At 40.9% G+C, this 12,094-nt stretch overlaps 3 protein-coding genes across 3 annotated transcripts in view; all 3 read left to right on the forward strand.

Moving 5' to 3' along the window:
- The window catches only part of LOC114601534 (apelin receptor), a 492,419-nt gene that overhangs the window by 288,780 nt on the left and 191,545 nt on the right, over positions 1-12,094 (forward strand). The gene's annotated exons all lie outside the window — the stretch shown is intronic.
- On the forward strand, positions 3,695-4,684 carry LOC114584279 (olfactory receptor 5F1-like). The gene has a single exon (XM_077929329.1). It carries the CDS (start codon positions 3,695-3,697, stop codon positions 4,682-4,684), a length of 990 nt encoding a protein of 329 aa, XP_077785455.1.
- On the forward strand, positions 8,190-9,134 carry LOC114584287 (olfactory receptor 5F1-like). Its single transcript, XM_028706009.2, has one exon. The coding sequence runs from the start codon at positions 8,190-8,192 to the stop codon at positions 9,132-9,134; it is 945 nt and encodes a 314-aa protein (XP_028561842.2).

Genomic DNA, 12,094 nt, shown 5'->3' on the forward strand with positions numbered 1-12,094 from the left:
GTGGGGTTCATACATTTTTCTGATGCAAGAGCCAGGCAGTGTGGCTAACCAAATGTCTGGTGGTCTCAGGGCAGAGGTGGGGAAGCTGTGAGCCTCCAAATGTTGCTGGACTCCAGCTCCCATTGTCTTTGACCATGAACCATGTTGGCTAGGGCTGATGGGAGCTGAAGTCCAACAACATCTATAGGGCCACAGGTGGTCCACAAGTGGGGAATGCCCACAGGATCTGCCATCATATAATATGTTGGAAATGCTGCCCTCTTTAAGAAATACGTTCCTGCCCTGTTCTTGACTTGGTACAGGAATCTCTGTGCGATTTTTGTTTGTACAGAATCATCTATTCCACTTGCATGATGTGCAATACATTGGTGTTTTATACTTTTTGATAAAGTTAGATGTCACTTCTGTGCAAAGAGGAAGTAGAAGGGGGGGGATCCACATTTGAGTGCCATAATAACCACATGCCCAACTTTGCTCTGTTTCTTTTGAGTCTGCTGCTGATGTCACAAACTGAAAGGACAAATATGAGCTGTGTAAGGCCTTTGGTATGATGGGGAGAGGAGTCTGCTTCTTTTTCTGATGGTGTGTTTCACATAAGTGAGTTTGACCTTTACTGCCTTTTTTACAATTAAGGTTCCCAGAATAATTTCACTGGAATGCTTTTAGTCCTGTACAATTTATCTTGACAGATTAAAATGGATTAAATCACACCAGTCAGGCTTCACAGTGCTATGTGAAGCAGGCAATTAATGAGCTGTTGCTCCTTCCCATCTTTAGGCTATTATGTAGTTAATGATAACCTCTGCCTTTCGGGATGAGCACCAAAGTTGTAAGGAGCACAGCTTCAGTATTAAGTCTCATACTCAGGTTAACCTTAAGGACAAACGCCAGTATAACAAAAGAAAATTGCATATATAGAGCATGTTATATAAATGAAGGACATGTTCAATGAACTTTTTATGTGTTGCTTTGCTGTAATCTATACAAAATCCCAGTAAGGTAAATTGGTATTATTAACCCACATTGTGGACTGAGGGAGAACAGCTTTCATAAGTCTACTAGTCAGCTGAAAATCAGACCTTCCATGGCTTTGCTTATAGCTCTTTGTAAGTCCTGACAGTCACCTAGTTTTCCTGACACTGTGTGAATGACACATGGGCACCACCTTCCTGTCAAGCTTGGCCCATGGGGAATGGGGGAGATGAGAATGAAGCCCGCTGGGCAGCTCCAGTTCCTCACCACAGACCTAGTGAGATGATGGTAGAAATGTATTCCTGAAGGGGAGTTCCTGATTTATAACCCAGTCACTCAGCCGCTATGCTATGTCAGCATTCAGTAAGCTAATTTATCAACATGAAGCTTTGGGTAGTACTTTTAGGTAAATAGGTCCACTAGCTGAGGATGAATTCTTTCTTCTGCCTCTCAGGAGAGCCAGTGTGGTGTAGTGGTTAAGAGCGGTAGTCTCGTAATCTGGGAAACCGGGTTCACATCTCCGCTCCTCCACGTGCAGCTGCTGGGTGACCTTGGGCCAGTCACACTTCTTTGAAGTCTCTCAGCCCCTCTCACCTCACAGAGTGTTTGTTGTGGGGGAGGAAGGGAAAGGAGATTGTTAGCCGCTTTGAGACTCCTTAAAGGGAGTGAAAGGCGGGATATCAAATCCAAACTCCTCTTCTTCTTCTTCTTCTTCTTCTTCTTCTTCTTCTTCTTCTTCTTCTTCTGTTAGATTTCACCATAGATTTCATTCAAGTGTTCTAGCCTTGTTATGTAAAGTACTTAAGCATGTTCTTCATTTAAACGTATCAGTAATCTAACAGAAGTATCCATGCTTCCAATCATATTATGTATAATTTTAGAGATCATATGAATTGTTTTTATTTTTGGAGAAGACTCTGGACTGTTCCCATCAAGACAATGAGCATAATATGGTTCTGAGAAAAAGAATGTTTCGTTAGTTAAACATCTTCCTGGAATAAAGGTCCCACAAAATGGTGCTGGGGAGCTGTGGCTTTAAACTGTGTCCTTTGACAGGCAGGCACGGAAGGGTTCCATCCTGTCTCTCGTCTAATGTGGGGAAGCTGCTGAGCTCAGTTATCTGCATGGAGCCTACTAACCCTGAAAGTGATACCATCCTTGGTCCTGGCACTTATCCTGATACAATGTTGAGTGATTTATCCCTGCCTGTGTTGCTTATAAACCTGATCAATAAAGTTGTGGCTATTGATTAGGAGTTGTGTCATAGTCTATCTTCTAGCTGGTTCAGTAAATATGGAAATGACAACTTCTGCATCTCTGGGTCTTTCTTACTCCTCTGAGATCAAGTCCCTCAAATTAGTAAACAGTATATCTTTCCAATTAGTATAACAGTGTTTGATCCCATATGAATACATGCAAAAGGGATTTAAAGGCAAAAGGAATTTAAGGCACAGTGGAAGAAAGATATAGCTCTTTTGCCAACCTCAGCTGACTGGACAACTGGCCTCAGTGAGATCAGCAGCACACTCTATAGTTGCTGTGATAATTACTTACTTGAGGACTTATTTACATTACAATAAAATCACCAAACCACAGAAACAATATGGTACTGAAGTCTGGCAGTGAGGCACTTCCACTGTCAAGTAAATTTCTTCACATTAATTAAGGTAGGTAGGTAGTACATGATCACAACAGATCAGATGAGTTGTCTCCTTACTGCCCTTGGACAGTGCGTATGACTGGGGATAGAAATGGTGGCTGAGTGTATTTCTGGGGGCTTGTGTGTGAATGTATATGTATATGAAAATATGTGTACATGAGAGAATGATGTTTCTGTGCGTGTTTAGGGGAAGATGAATACTACTTGTGAATGGGGTATCTGATAGGTCAGAAACATAAAAGAAGCAGACCCTGACCTCTCCCATGGCACTTTCCCCTCAAACTTGCTGGATGAGACTCAGTGAGCTAGGCTCAGTGAGACTAGCAGAATTTCATGCCTGCTTAGGACATCCTGGACCAGTGTGAGAATAGTAGTATAAAGCACTAAAATATATAGCTGTGTAATTCTTAAAACATTGACTTAAATCCGTACCACAATCTGATGCCTGTTTACCCTGAAGTAACGCCTACTGAATGATTTGGGGCTTACTTCAAAGTAATAAGGCATAGGACTGCAGCTTCAAAGCATTTTTAAAGATAACAGTTGCATATTAAATGATCTAATCTGAAAATGATTTTTAAAAAGATGCATATTCACAAAGCTGGATATTAGTGCAAATGAAGAAAAAAATAGATTTTTCCCTAAAATTTATATGGAATTTATTCCGCTAATGAACTATGGGAGTAACATTTGTTAAATTATATAACTATTCTTTGCAATATCACTAGGTATTATGATAATGGTTTTTTTATATTTGCAGATTGAGGATAAAGGAGAAATTCATGCTCTGCAAGCTATGGCGCACAAGTAGCCTGTACGAATTGATAATCACAGAAATACTCATTATTAAGTACAGTGATACATTCTGACATTTTGGGTTATGACTTCTGAAGGCATTTCAGCACACTCTATCTCCAACTGCCTCTGTCCACGCACACCCTTAATATCTGGCAAGGGGGTGGAGAAGTCAAATGACCTCTTCACAGAGCAAGATGTCAAAATAGGCATCACACTACACTGCAGACTTCACTTCCTTCCCCATCTGAAGGTGCACAAAGATCCATGTTCATTCACTATAACTACAGCAGGAATAAATCAGCTGCAAAAATGTCTACAAAAAATATCAGTGTTGTATCTGAATTTATTTTTGTGGGATTTGCAGATGTACCAGAACTGAAGATTCCCATCTTCACATTGTTGCTGCTGATCTATGTTATCACTGTGGTGGGCAACCTAGGGATGATTTTGCTGATCAGAATGGACTCTCAGCTTCACACCCCCATGTACTTTTTCCTCAGTAATCTGGCTTTCTTAGATTTTTGCTATTCTTCCAACATCACCCCCAAAGCCTTAAGAACTTTACTATCAGAGAAGAGAAACATTTCTTTCCTGGGATGCTTCATTCAGCTGTATTTCTTTGTTGCTCTGGTAGGTACAGAGTTCATGCTTTTTGGGCTAATGGCTTATGACCGCTATGTGGCCATCTGCAACCCTTTGTTGTACACATCAATCATGTCACACACCCGATGCGTCAAGATGGCTGGCGGAGCATTCACAGCCGGTTTCTTGAACTCAATCATTCATACCACTTTGGTAGGTACTTTGTCTTTTTGCCAGTCTAATGAAATCAACCATTTCTTCTGTGAGAGCCCCCCACTACTCAAGCTCTCATGTTCTGATACATCCATAGCTGAAACACTAGTTTTCATTTGTGCTGGAATCAATATGTTAGGCTCTCTCTTGATAATCCTGAGTTCTTACCTGTACATCCTTTTCACGGTGCTCCAGATGAAGTCAGCCAAGGGCCGCAAGAAAGCCTTTTCCACCTGCATCTCCCATCTGATTGCTGTGATCATATTCTATGGAACGACTATATATGTCTATTTGCAACCTAGTTCCAACTATTCAGAAGATCAGAATAAAGTCGTGTCAATGTTCTATTCCTTTGTCATCCCAATGCTCAACCCCTTAATTTACAGTCTGAGGAACAAGGAGGTGAAGGAGGCAATGAAGAGAGTGATGGATAAGAATGCATTTTCACATTTACTATAAAATACTATATCAACAGACTGTCGAATTAATTAGATTGCATATTAGATTTTATTCAAGTCCTCTAGCCTTGTTATGCAACGTACTTAAGCTGTTCTTCATTTAAACATATCAGTAATGCAACAGAAATGTCTATGTTCTTTGCCATGTTTTTGAACATTTTAGAGAACATATGGATCCACCTTGTATTTGGAGGAGATTGTCAGGTATCCACCCTGATACAATGAGCATTGAGCTATTAGAAGACACTCCCCAAAAAGAGGTCCTCAAAATTTGCAAAAAAAGGAGCAATGCAGCAATGGCGGTAGAGCTGAATGCATGTGTTCCCAAATTAGCCTAAAATGGGTGGGAAACCTGGGGTCCTCCAAATTTCTTTGGACTCCGATGATTTCCTTCATCCACACCCAGCATAGAATCCTTCTGGACCACAACGGTAAGAAGTTTTTTTTGGGGGGACAACAATTTTCTGTGTGGTTATGCTGCTTCCTGAAGTACAAGGTGGTGCTGGGTACTGTTTCGCTGAAATGTGACCTTTGACACTGAATGGTTCCATCATCTCTCACATGCTTTTGACATCTACCTGAAGAGGTTAGCTGTAGTTTGGGGGTGGAATGTCATCACAATGCTGATGACACCCAGCTCTTACTTATTGCTTCCACAATTCAATCCTGGGGAGGCATTGCAAATTCTAAACTTTTTCTAGTTTTGGAAGAAAATCAATTGAAATGTAATCAAGGTAGGACAGAAGCAACCTTGGTTGGCCATTTTAATGATCTTGGAGGAAGTACACAGACTTTTCTCGACTCTTTGTACAGAAGTGCCCTTATATTCAGAAAGATAGAATATACATTTCTGAAAGAATCTAAAGAACTAGGGTGGTTTGTTTCATACTTCACGTGGTATTAGAAGGACTTATCTGCAGGGCTAGAGGGAGGGTGAAAGAGTTTATGCTATCGGGAGAAGCAGCTGAGCTGAGTTTATCCCTGCCCTGGAAATGTGGTCTGTGTTGCTTGCGAGCCCAATAAATAAAGTTGTATCTGTTAATGATCTACCTTTTAGAAATTTTTAAGATAATATTTTAGTTTTATATTATGCTGCTTTGACTGTATACTCTATATTTTACTTTCTTCAGATAGCTTTATTTATGTTTTATAGATTTAAAATGCTGTAAACCGCTTTGAGATTTTTCTTAAAAATATAGAGTGGTATAGAAAATAAATAAGTTAATGGCAACTTCTGAGGCTCTGGATCTTTCTTAATCCTTGGAGATCAGGTTCCCTGAAAAACAGTGTATGCTCCAATTAGTATAAAAATGTTTGTTCCCATAGGAATGCTTGCAAGAGGAATTTAAGGCACAGTGGCAGAAAGATATAGTTCTTTTGTTAACCTCAGCAGATGGGGTAGACCTGACCCTGAATGAAATCAGCCCGACACTCTTTGCTTACTAGGATGATTACTTTATTGAGGACTTAAAGGTACATTGTAGCTCAGTCACTGAGTCACAGAAAGAAAACACTTCTGAAGGTTGGTGGTGGGGCACTTCCAATGTCAAGTGACTTTCTTCGTAGTCATACAGGTAGGTAGTTTCTGATCCCATCAAGTTACATGTGTTCTATCATTATTGTGCTTTTACAGTGCTTCTGACTGTGGATATGAATGGTGAATGTGTGTGAATGTGTGTGTCTATACTTTCTCTGTGTGCGGTGAACACACACATATATATGAAAGAGTGTGTGCATGAGAGAATGGGTTGTGTACTTTTAGGGATGGGTGAATACTGCTTGATGTGAATGGGGCATTTGGGTAGTTAGAATGTGAGATGGGGGGGGGAGAGGAGTGAACAGTGTATATATGTGAAATGGGAGGACTTCAGTGAAGGTATCAGATGGAATCATCCTCCAAAGAAATTTTAATACTGTTCCAGGCAGCCCCAGTCTCCACATGGTGGGAGATTTTAGGGGTTCCAGCAATTTTTCAGGGTTCGTTTTCCTTGGAATGAAGCTCAGTGAAGACTGTGGTGCATTTAAGATATCTAGATTCATTTAGAAACATACAGTATATAACCTGAACATAAGATGGAGGGGCTCACAGCATTAACACCCCACCAGATTGTGTTTCCCTATCAGTCCCAGCTTTGGATATAGCACAGTTCCAGCATGTCTCTGTTTCTCCAGCTTCCAGCCTGCTTCCAGCTCAGTTCACACCCACCCACCAGATTATTGTTTTCCTATCTAGCAGCTAGGTGAGCACAAGTGAATGAAACACCCACCTACTAGTCTGGAAGGCACCATCACCTAGTGGTAGCCTAGCTCATTTGTTTTGGATGCTGAAGAGGATACTTCAGGGGTCAGCTAAAGTCATTCTATTACAAGGGAACTTCTCAGACAAGATCAGCTATCTCCTCTGTTCGATTCTAAACCCTCACTGGGTACACAGAGCTCCCTGATGCTTAGCGGCTGTTTCCCACTTTACTTTTCATGGCTGCCTTACTCTGTCTAATGGCAGGGCTGGCTTTAAACCTGACACAAATATAAGTTCTCCCTTGAGCAGAAGATGTGCATGTGGCAGCCCCCTGGTATGCCTGCATAGTCCTTCCTAGAACAAGGTGACAACTATAGGCTAAAGCACTAAAATATATAGCTCTGTATGTCTTATTTAGTTATTAAGTTATTAAGAACAAAATCCCATACAACTCTACCCTGGAGTATTTCCCACTGAACACAATGGGGCTTAGTCCCAGGTAAGTAAGCCTAGGATAACAGCTTCAAATTATATATATATATATATATATATATATATATATATATATATATGCAGGTTTTGGTGTCCTCGGGTGTCTTCCCGTGTAAAAGTTGGGGTGTCTAGGCGACGTTTCGACGAGGTCTCACTCGTCATCTTCAGGCTGGTGCTTTCGGCTTCTTGTTACTGGAACAGACCAGGATCCAGTCGAAACGTCGCCTAGACACCCCAACTTTTACACGGGAAGACACCCGAGGACACCAAAACCTGCATTCCTGTACCCGTGAAAATCTACGAAAGCAAATATATATATATATATATATATGAATTGCATCTTAAATTATCTAACCTGAAAATGAAAAGAAAGCAGATGCAAATTCATACAGCAAAATATTAGTGTAAATTTTAAAGATAATGGATTTTCAAGAAAATTGAAAAGAAACTTGTTTAAGCAATGGAACGTTGCAAAATGATATTTGTTAAATTATAGAAATATTGTTTGTAATATCCCTAGACGTTAAGATGAGGCTTATTTTATTTTATATCTGCAGATTGAGAAGAAAAAGCAAAATCATGTTCTACAACCTAAGGCACACAAGCCTTCGGTACATATTGACAACCCAAGAAATGCCCTTTACTTAGTACAGCCAGACTTTTTTGGTTATCATTCGCTCTTCCCAGCTGAATCCATCCTCTCCTCCAACTGAAATCATATGAAGATTCATGTTCATTCGAAATAAAAAATAGCAGGAATAAATCAGCTACAAAAATGTCCACAGAAAATACCAGTGTTGTGTCTGAATTTATCTTGGGGGGACTTGTAGATGTACCGGAACTGAAGATTCCCATCTTCACATTGTTGCTGCTGATCTATGTTATCACTGTGGTGGGCAACCTAGGGATGATTTTGCTGATCCGAATGGACTCTCAGCTGCACACCCCCATGTACTTTTTCCTCAGTAATCTGGCTTTCTTAGATTTTTGCTATTCCTCCAACATCACCCCCAAAGCCTTAAGCAATTTCCTATCAGAGAGGAGAACCATTTCTTTCCTGGGATGCTTCATCCAGCTGTATTTCTTTGTTGCTCTGGTAAGTACAGAATGCATTCTTTTTGGGCTGATGGCTTATGACCGCTATGTGGCCATCTGCAACCCTTTGTTGTACACATCAATCATGTCACACACCCGATGCGTCAAGATGGCTGGCGGAGCATTCACAGCCGGCTTCTTGAACTCAATCATTCATACCACTTTGGTAGGTACTTTGTCTTTTTGCCAGTCTAATGAAATCAACCATTTCTTCTGTGAGATCCCCCCACTACTCAAGCTCTCATGTTCTGATACATTCATAGCTGAAACACTAGTTTTCATGTGTGCTGGAATCAATATGTTAGGCTCTCTCTTGATAATACTGAGTTCTTACCTGTACATCCTTTTCACGGTGCTCCAGATGAAGTCAGCCAAGGGCTGCAAGAAAGCCTTTTCCACCTGTATCTCCCACCTGATTGCTGTGATCATATTCTATGGAACTGGCCTGTTTATATATTTGCAACCTAGTTCCAACTATTCAGAGGATCAGAATAAATTTGGGTCAATGTTTTATGCCTTTGTCATCCCAATGCTCAACCCCTTAATTTACAGTCTGAGGAACAAGGAGGTGAAGGAGGCAATGAAGAGAGTGATGGATAAGAATGCATTTTCACATTTACTATAAAATACTATATCAACAGACTGTCAAATCAGTTCGATAGCACGTTAGATTTTATTCAAGTACTCTAGCCTTGTTATGTAAAGTATTTAAGCATGTTCTTCATTTAAGCATATCTGTAATGCAACAGAACTGTCCATGTTCTTTACCATATTTTTAAACATTTTAGAGAACATATGGATCCCCATTGGATTTGGAGTTGATAGTCAAGTATTCACCCTGATACAATGAGCATTGAGCTATTAGAAAACACTCCCCAGAAAGAGGCCCTCAAAATTTGCAAGAAAGAAGCAATGCAAAAATGATGGTAGAGCTGAATGCATGTGTTCCCAAATTGCCTGAAATGGGTGGGAAACCTGGGGTCCTCCAGATTTCTTTGGACTCTGATGATTTCTTTCATCCACACCCAGTGTAGAATCCTTCTGGACCATAAGGGTAAGAAGGTTTTGGGGAAGAAGAAGAAAACATTGTTCTGTGTACTTCCTGAAATACAAGTTGGTGCTGGGTACTGTTTCCCTAAAATGTGACCTTTGACAGGTAGGCCCTGAATTGTTGTATCTTGTCTCCCTTGCTTTTGACATCTACCTGTAGAAGTCACCTGTAGTTTGGTCCAGGCAGACCAGCTCTTACTTATTGCTTCCACTATTCAATTCTGGCGAGGCACTGCAAATTCTAAACTTGTCATAGTTTTGGAAGAAAATCAATTGAAATGTAATCAAGGTAGGACAGAAGCAATCTTAGTTGGCCATTTTAATGATCTTGGAGGAAGTACACAGACTTTTCTCAGCCGGCTGTACAGAAGTGCCCTAATGTTCAGAAAGATAGAATATACATTTGTGAAAGAATCTAAAGAACTAGGGTGGTTGGTTTCATACCTCATGTGGTAGTACAAGCATTTATCTGCAGGGCTAGAGGGTTATGGAAAGAGTTTATACTATGTGGAGAAGCAGCTGAACTGAGTTCATCCTTGCCTTGGTAATGTGGTCTATGTTGCTCGCAAGCTCAATCAATAAAGTTGTGTCTGTTAATGGTCCACCTTTTACCTGGTCCAATAATATGGAAATAACAACTTCTGGGTCTCTGGATCTTTCTTATTCCTTGGAGATTAAGTTCACTGATAAAAAAATGTATACTCTAATTAGTATAAAAATATTTGTTCCCATAGGAATACTTGCAAAAGCAATTTAAGGCACAGTGGCAGAAAGATATAGTTCTTTTGTTAACCTCAGCAGATGGGGTAGACCTGACCCAGAATGAAATCAGCCCCACACTCTTTGCTTACTAGGATGATTACTTTATTGAGGACTTAAAGGTACATTGTAGCTCAATCACTGAGTCACAGAGAGAAAACACTTCTGAAGGTTGGTGGTGGGGCACTTCCACTGTCAAGTGACTTTCTTTGTAGTCATACAGGTAGGTATTTTCTGATCCCACCAAGTTACATGTGTTCTATCATTATTGCCCTTTTACAGTGCTTCCGACTGGGGATATGAATGGTGGCTTTGTGTGCATGTTTGTCTCTCTCTGTGTGTGGTGCAGACACGCATATATATGAAAGAGTGTGTGCATGACAGAATGGGTTGTGTATTTTTAGGGATGAGTGAATACTGCTTGATGTGAATTGGGCATTTGGGTAGTTAGAATGTGGGGTGTTGGGGGGGGAGTGAACAGTGTATATATGTGAAATGGGAGGACTTCAGTGAAGGCATCAGATGGAATCGTCCTCCAAAAAAATGTTAATACTGTTCCAGGCATCCCCAATCTCCAAGTGGTGGGAGATTTTAGGGTTTCCAGTGATTTTTTAGGGTTTGTTTTCCTGGAATGAAGCTCAGCGAAGACTGTGGTGCATGATAGATAGATAATTTATTATGGCCGAAGACCAGCTTATAAAGCACACTTGGGGTACAATCCCAGAAAGAAAACAAACAGTTAAAGCAATGTAGCGCAATAAATTTAAAATTTATAAATGCGATAAGCATATAGACACTTAAAACTTTAAGATAAGCTACTGCATAGATATGACCCAGAGTCAGCCATGGAACCGAGTTTGGGGATTTTCTTCATGAACTAGTTTGAGTCAGGGGATGGTGTGAGCGTACAGATCTGTACACAGAATCTGGCTACCATCCGGGTCGTCTTATGATCTTTGCCTAACAGGAAAAGGTCAATTTTTTATTTTTCCAGTAGCTCAGCGAGCCTCACCAGTAGGGGATCAATGGTTTTACAACATGCCTCTTCATAAAAGGGACATCTAAAGAACAAGGCTTCCTATATCCCCCAATGAACAGGCGCAAAGTCTCTGAGCATATGGGACTTTTTTTAAAGGCTCCTTCCAGGACCAGCGAGGGCAGAGCCAAGCTTCTGGCGAGTGTAAAGGCCCTTCTAGCATTTTTGGATACGAGAAAGAAGAGATATGCTGCCGGTATGGCTATATATCTCTTGATTTCTCCAATTTTATAGTCAGGGCACCTTGAGCAGTCCTGTTGTCTCTCGGTGTCTGTGATTCTTTGCCTGACCATAGCTTTTGCCTGGCCCAACCCCAGACTTAGAAGGGCTTGAGGGACAAAGCCCAGTTTCTGAAGGGTGTTCAGGACTGCTGTCAGCCAGCCTGACTGGAACTGGTCTCAGAGGATCAGTGGGGCTATTCCTCGGGGCAGCAGATTCAATGTCAGCCATTTGTAAATTGATGTTAGGCAGATTTAAGCCTCCACTCTCATCATCCCCATTTCTAGTCTAACCCATGCATTTGAAACACATCTGGGGACTTGTAGGAGAGCCCTAAGGAGTTTAGATTGAACTCTCTCAAGGGGTGAGAAAGCAGAGGAAGGTGGGCCCAGAAAGGATCCATAAAGGAGCTGTGTCAACGTTTTGGCCTTGTATAATTTTAGTGACGCGGGGACGAAAAAGCCCCCTTCTGGTCTAAAAAATTTAAGAATACAATTTGCGGTTTTTTCTGCTGAGCTGCT

Source organism: Podarcis muralis, chromosome 1, assembly GCF_964188315.1.
Source record: "Podarcis muralis chromosome 1, rPodMur119.hap1.1, whole genome shotgun sequence".
In the NCBI taxonomy this organism is placed as follows: Eukaryota; Metazoa; Chordata; class Lepidosauria; order Squamata; family Lacertidae; genus Podarcis; species Podarcis muralis.

Excerpts from the sequence above, each read along its gene's own strand:
- LOC114584279 (XM_077929329.1), top strand. The coding sequence starts at position 3,695 with ATGTTCATTCACTATAACTACAGCAGGAATAAATCAGCTGCAAAAATG.
- LOC114584287 (XM_028706009.2), top strand. The coding sequence starts at position 8,190 with ATGTCCACAGAAAATACCAGTGTTGTGTCTGAATTTATCTTGGGGGGA.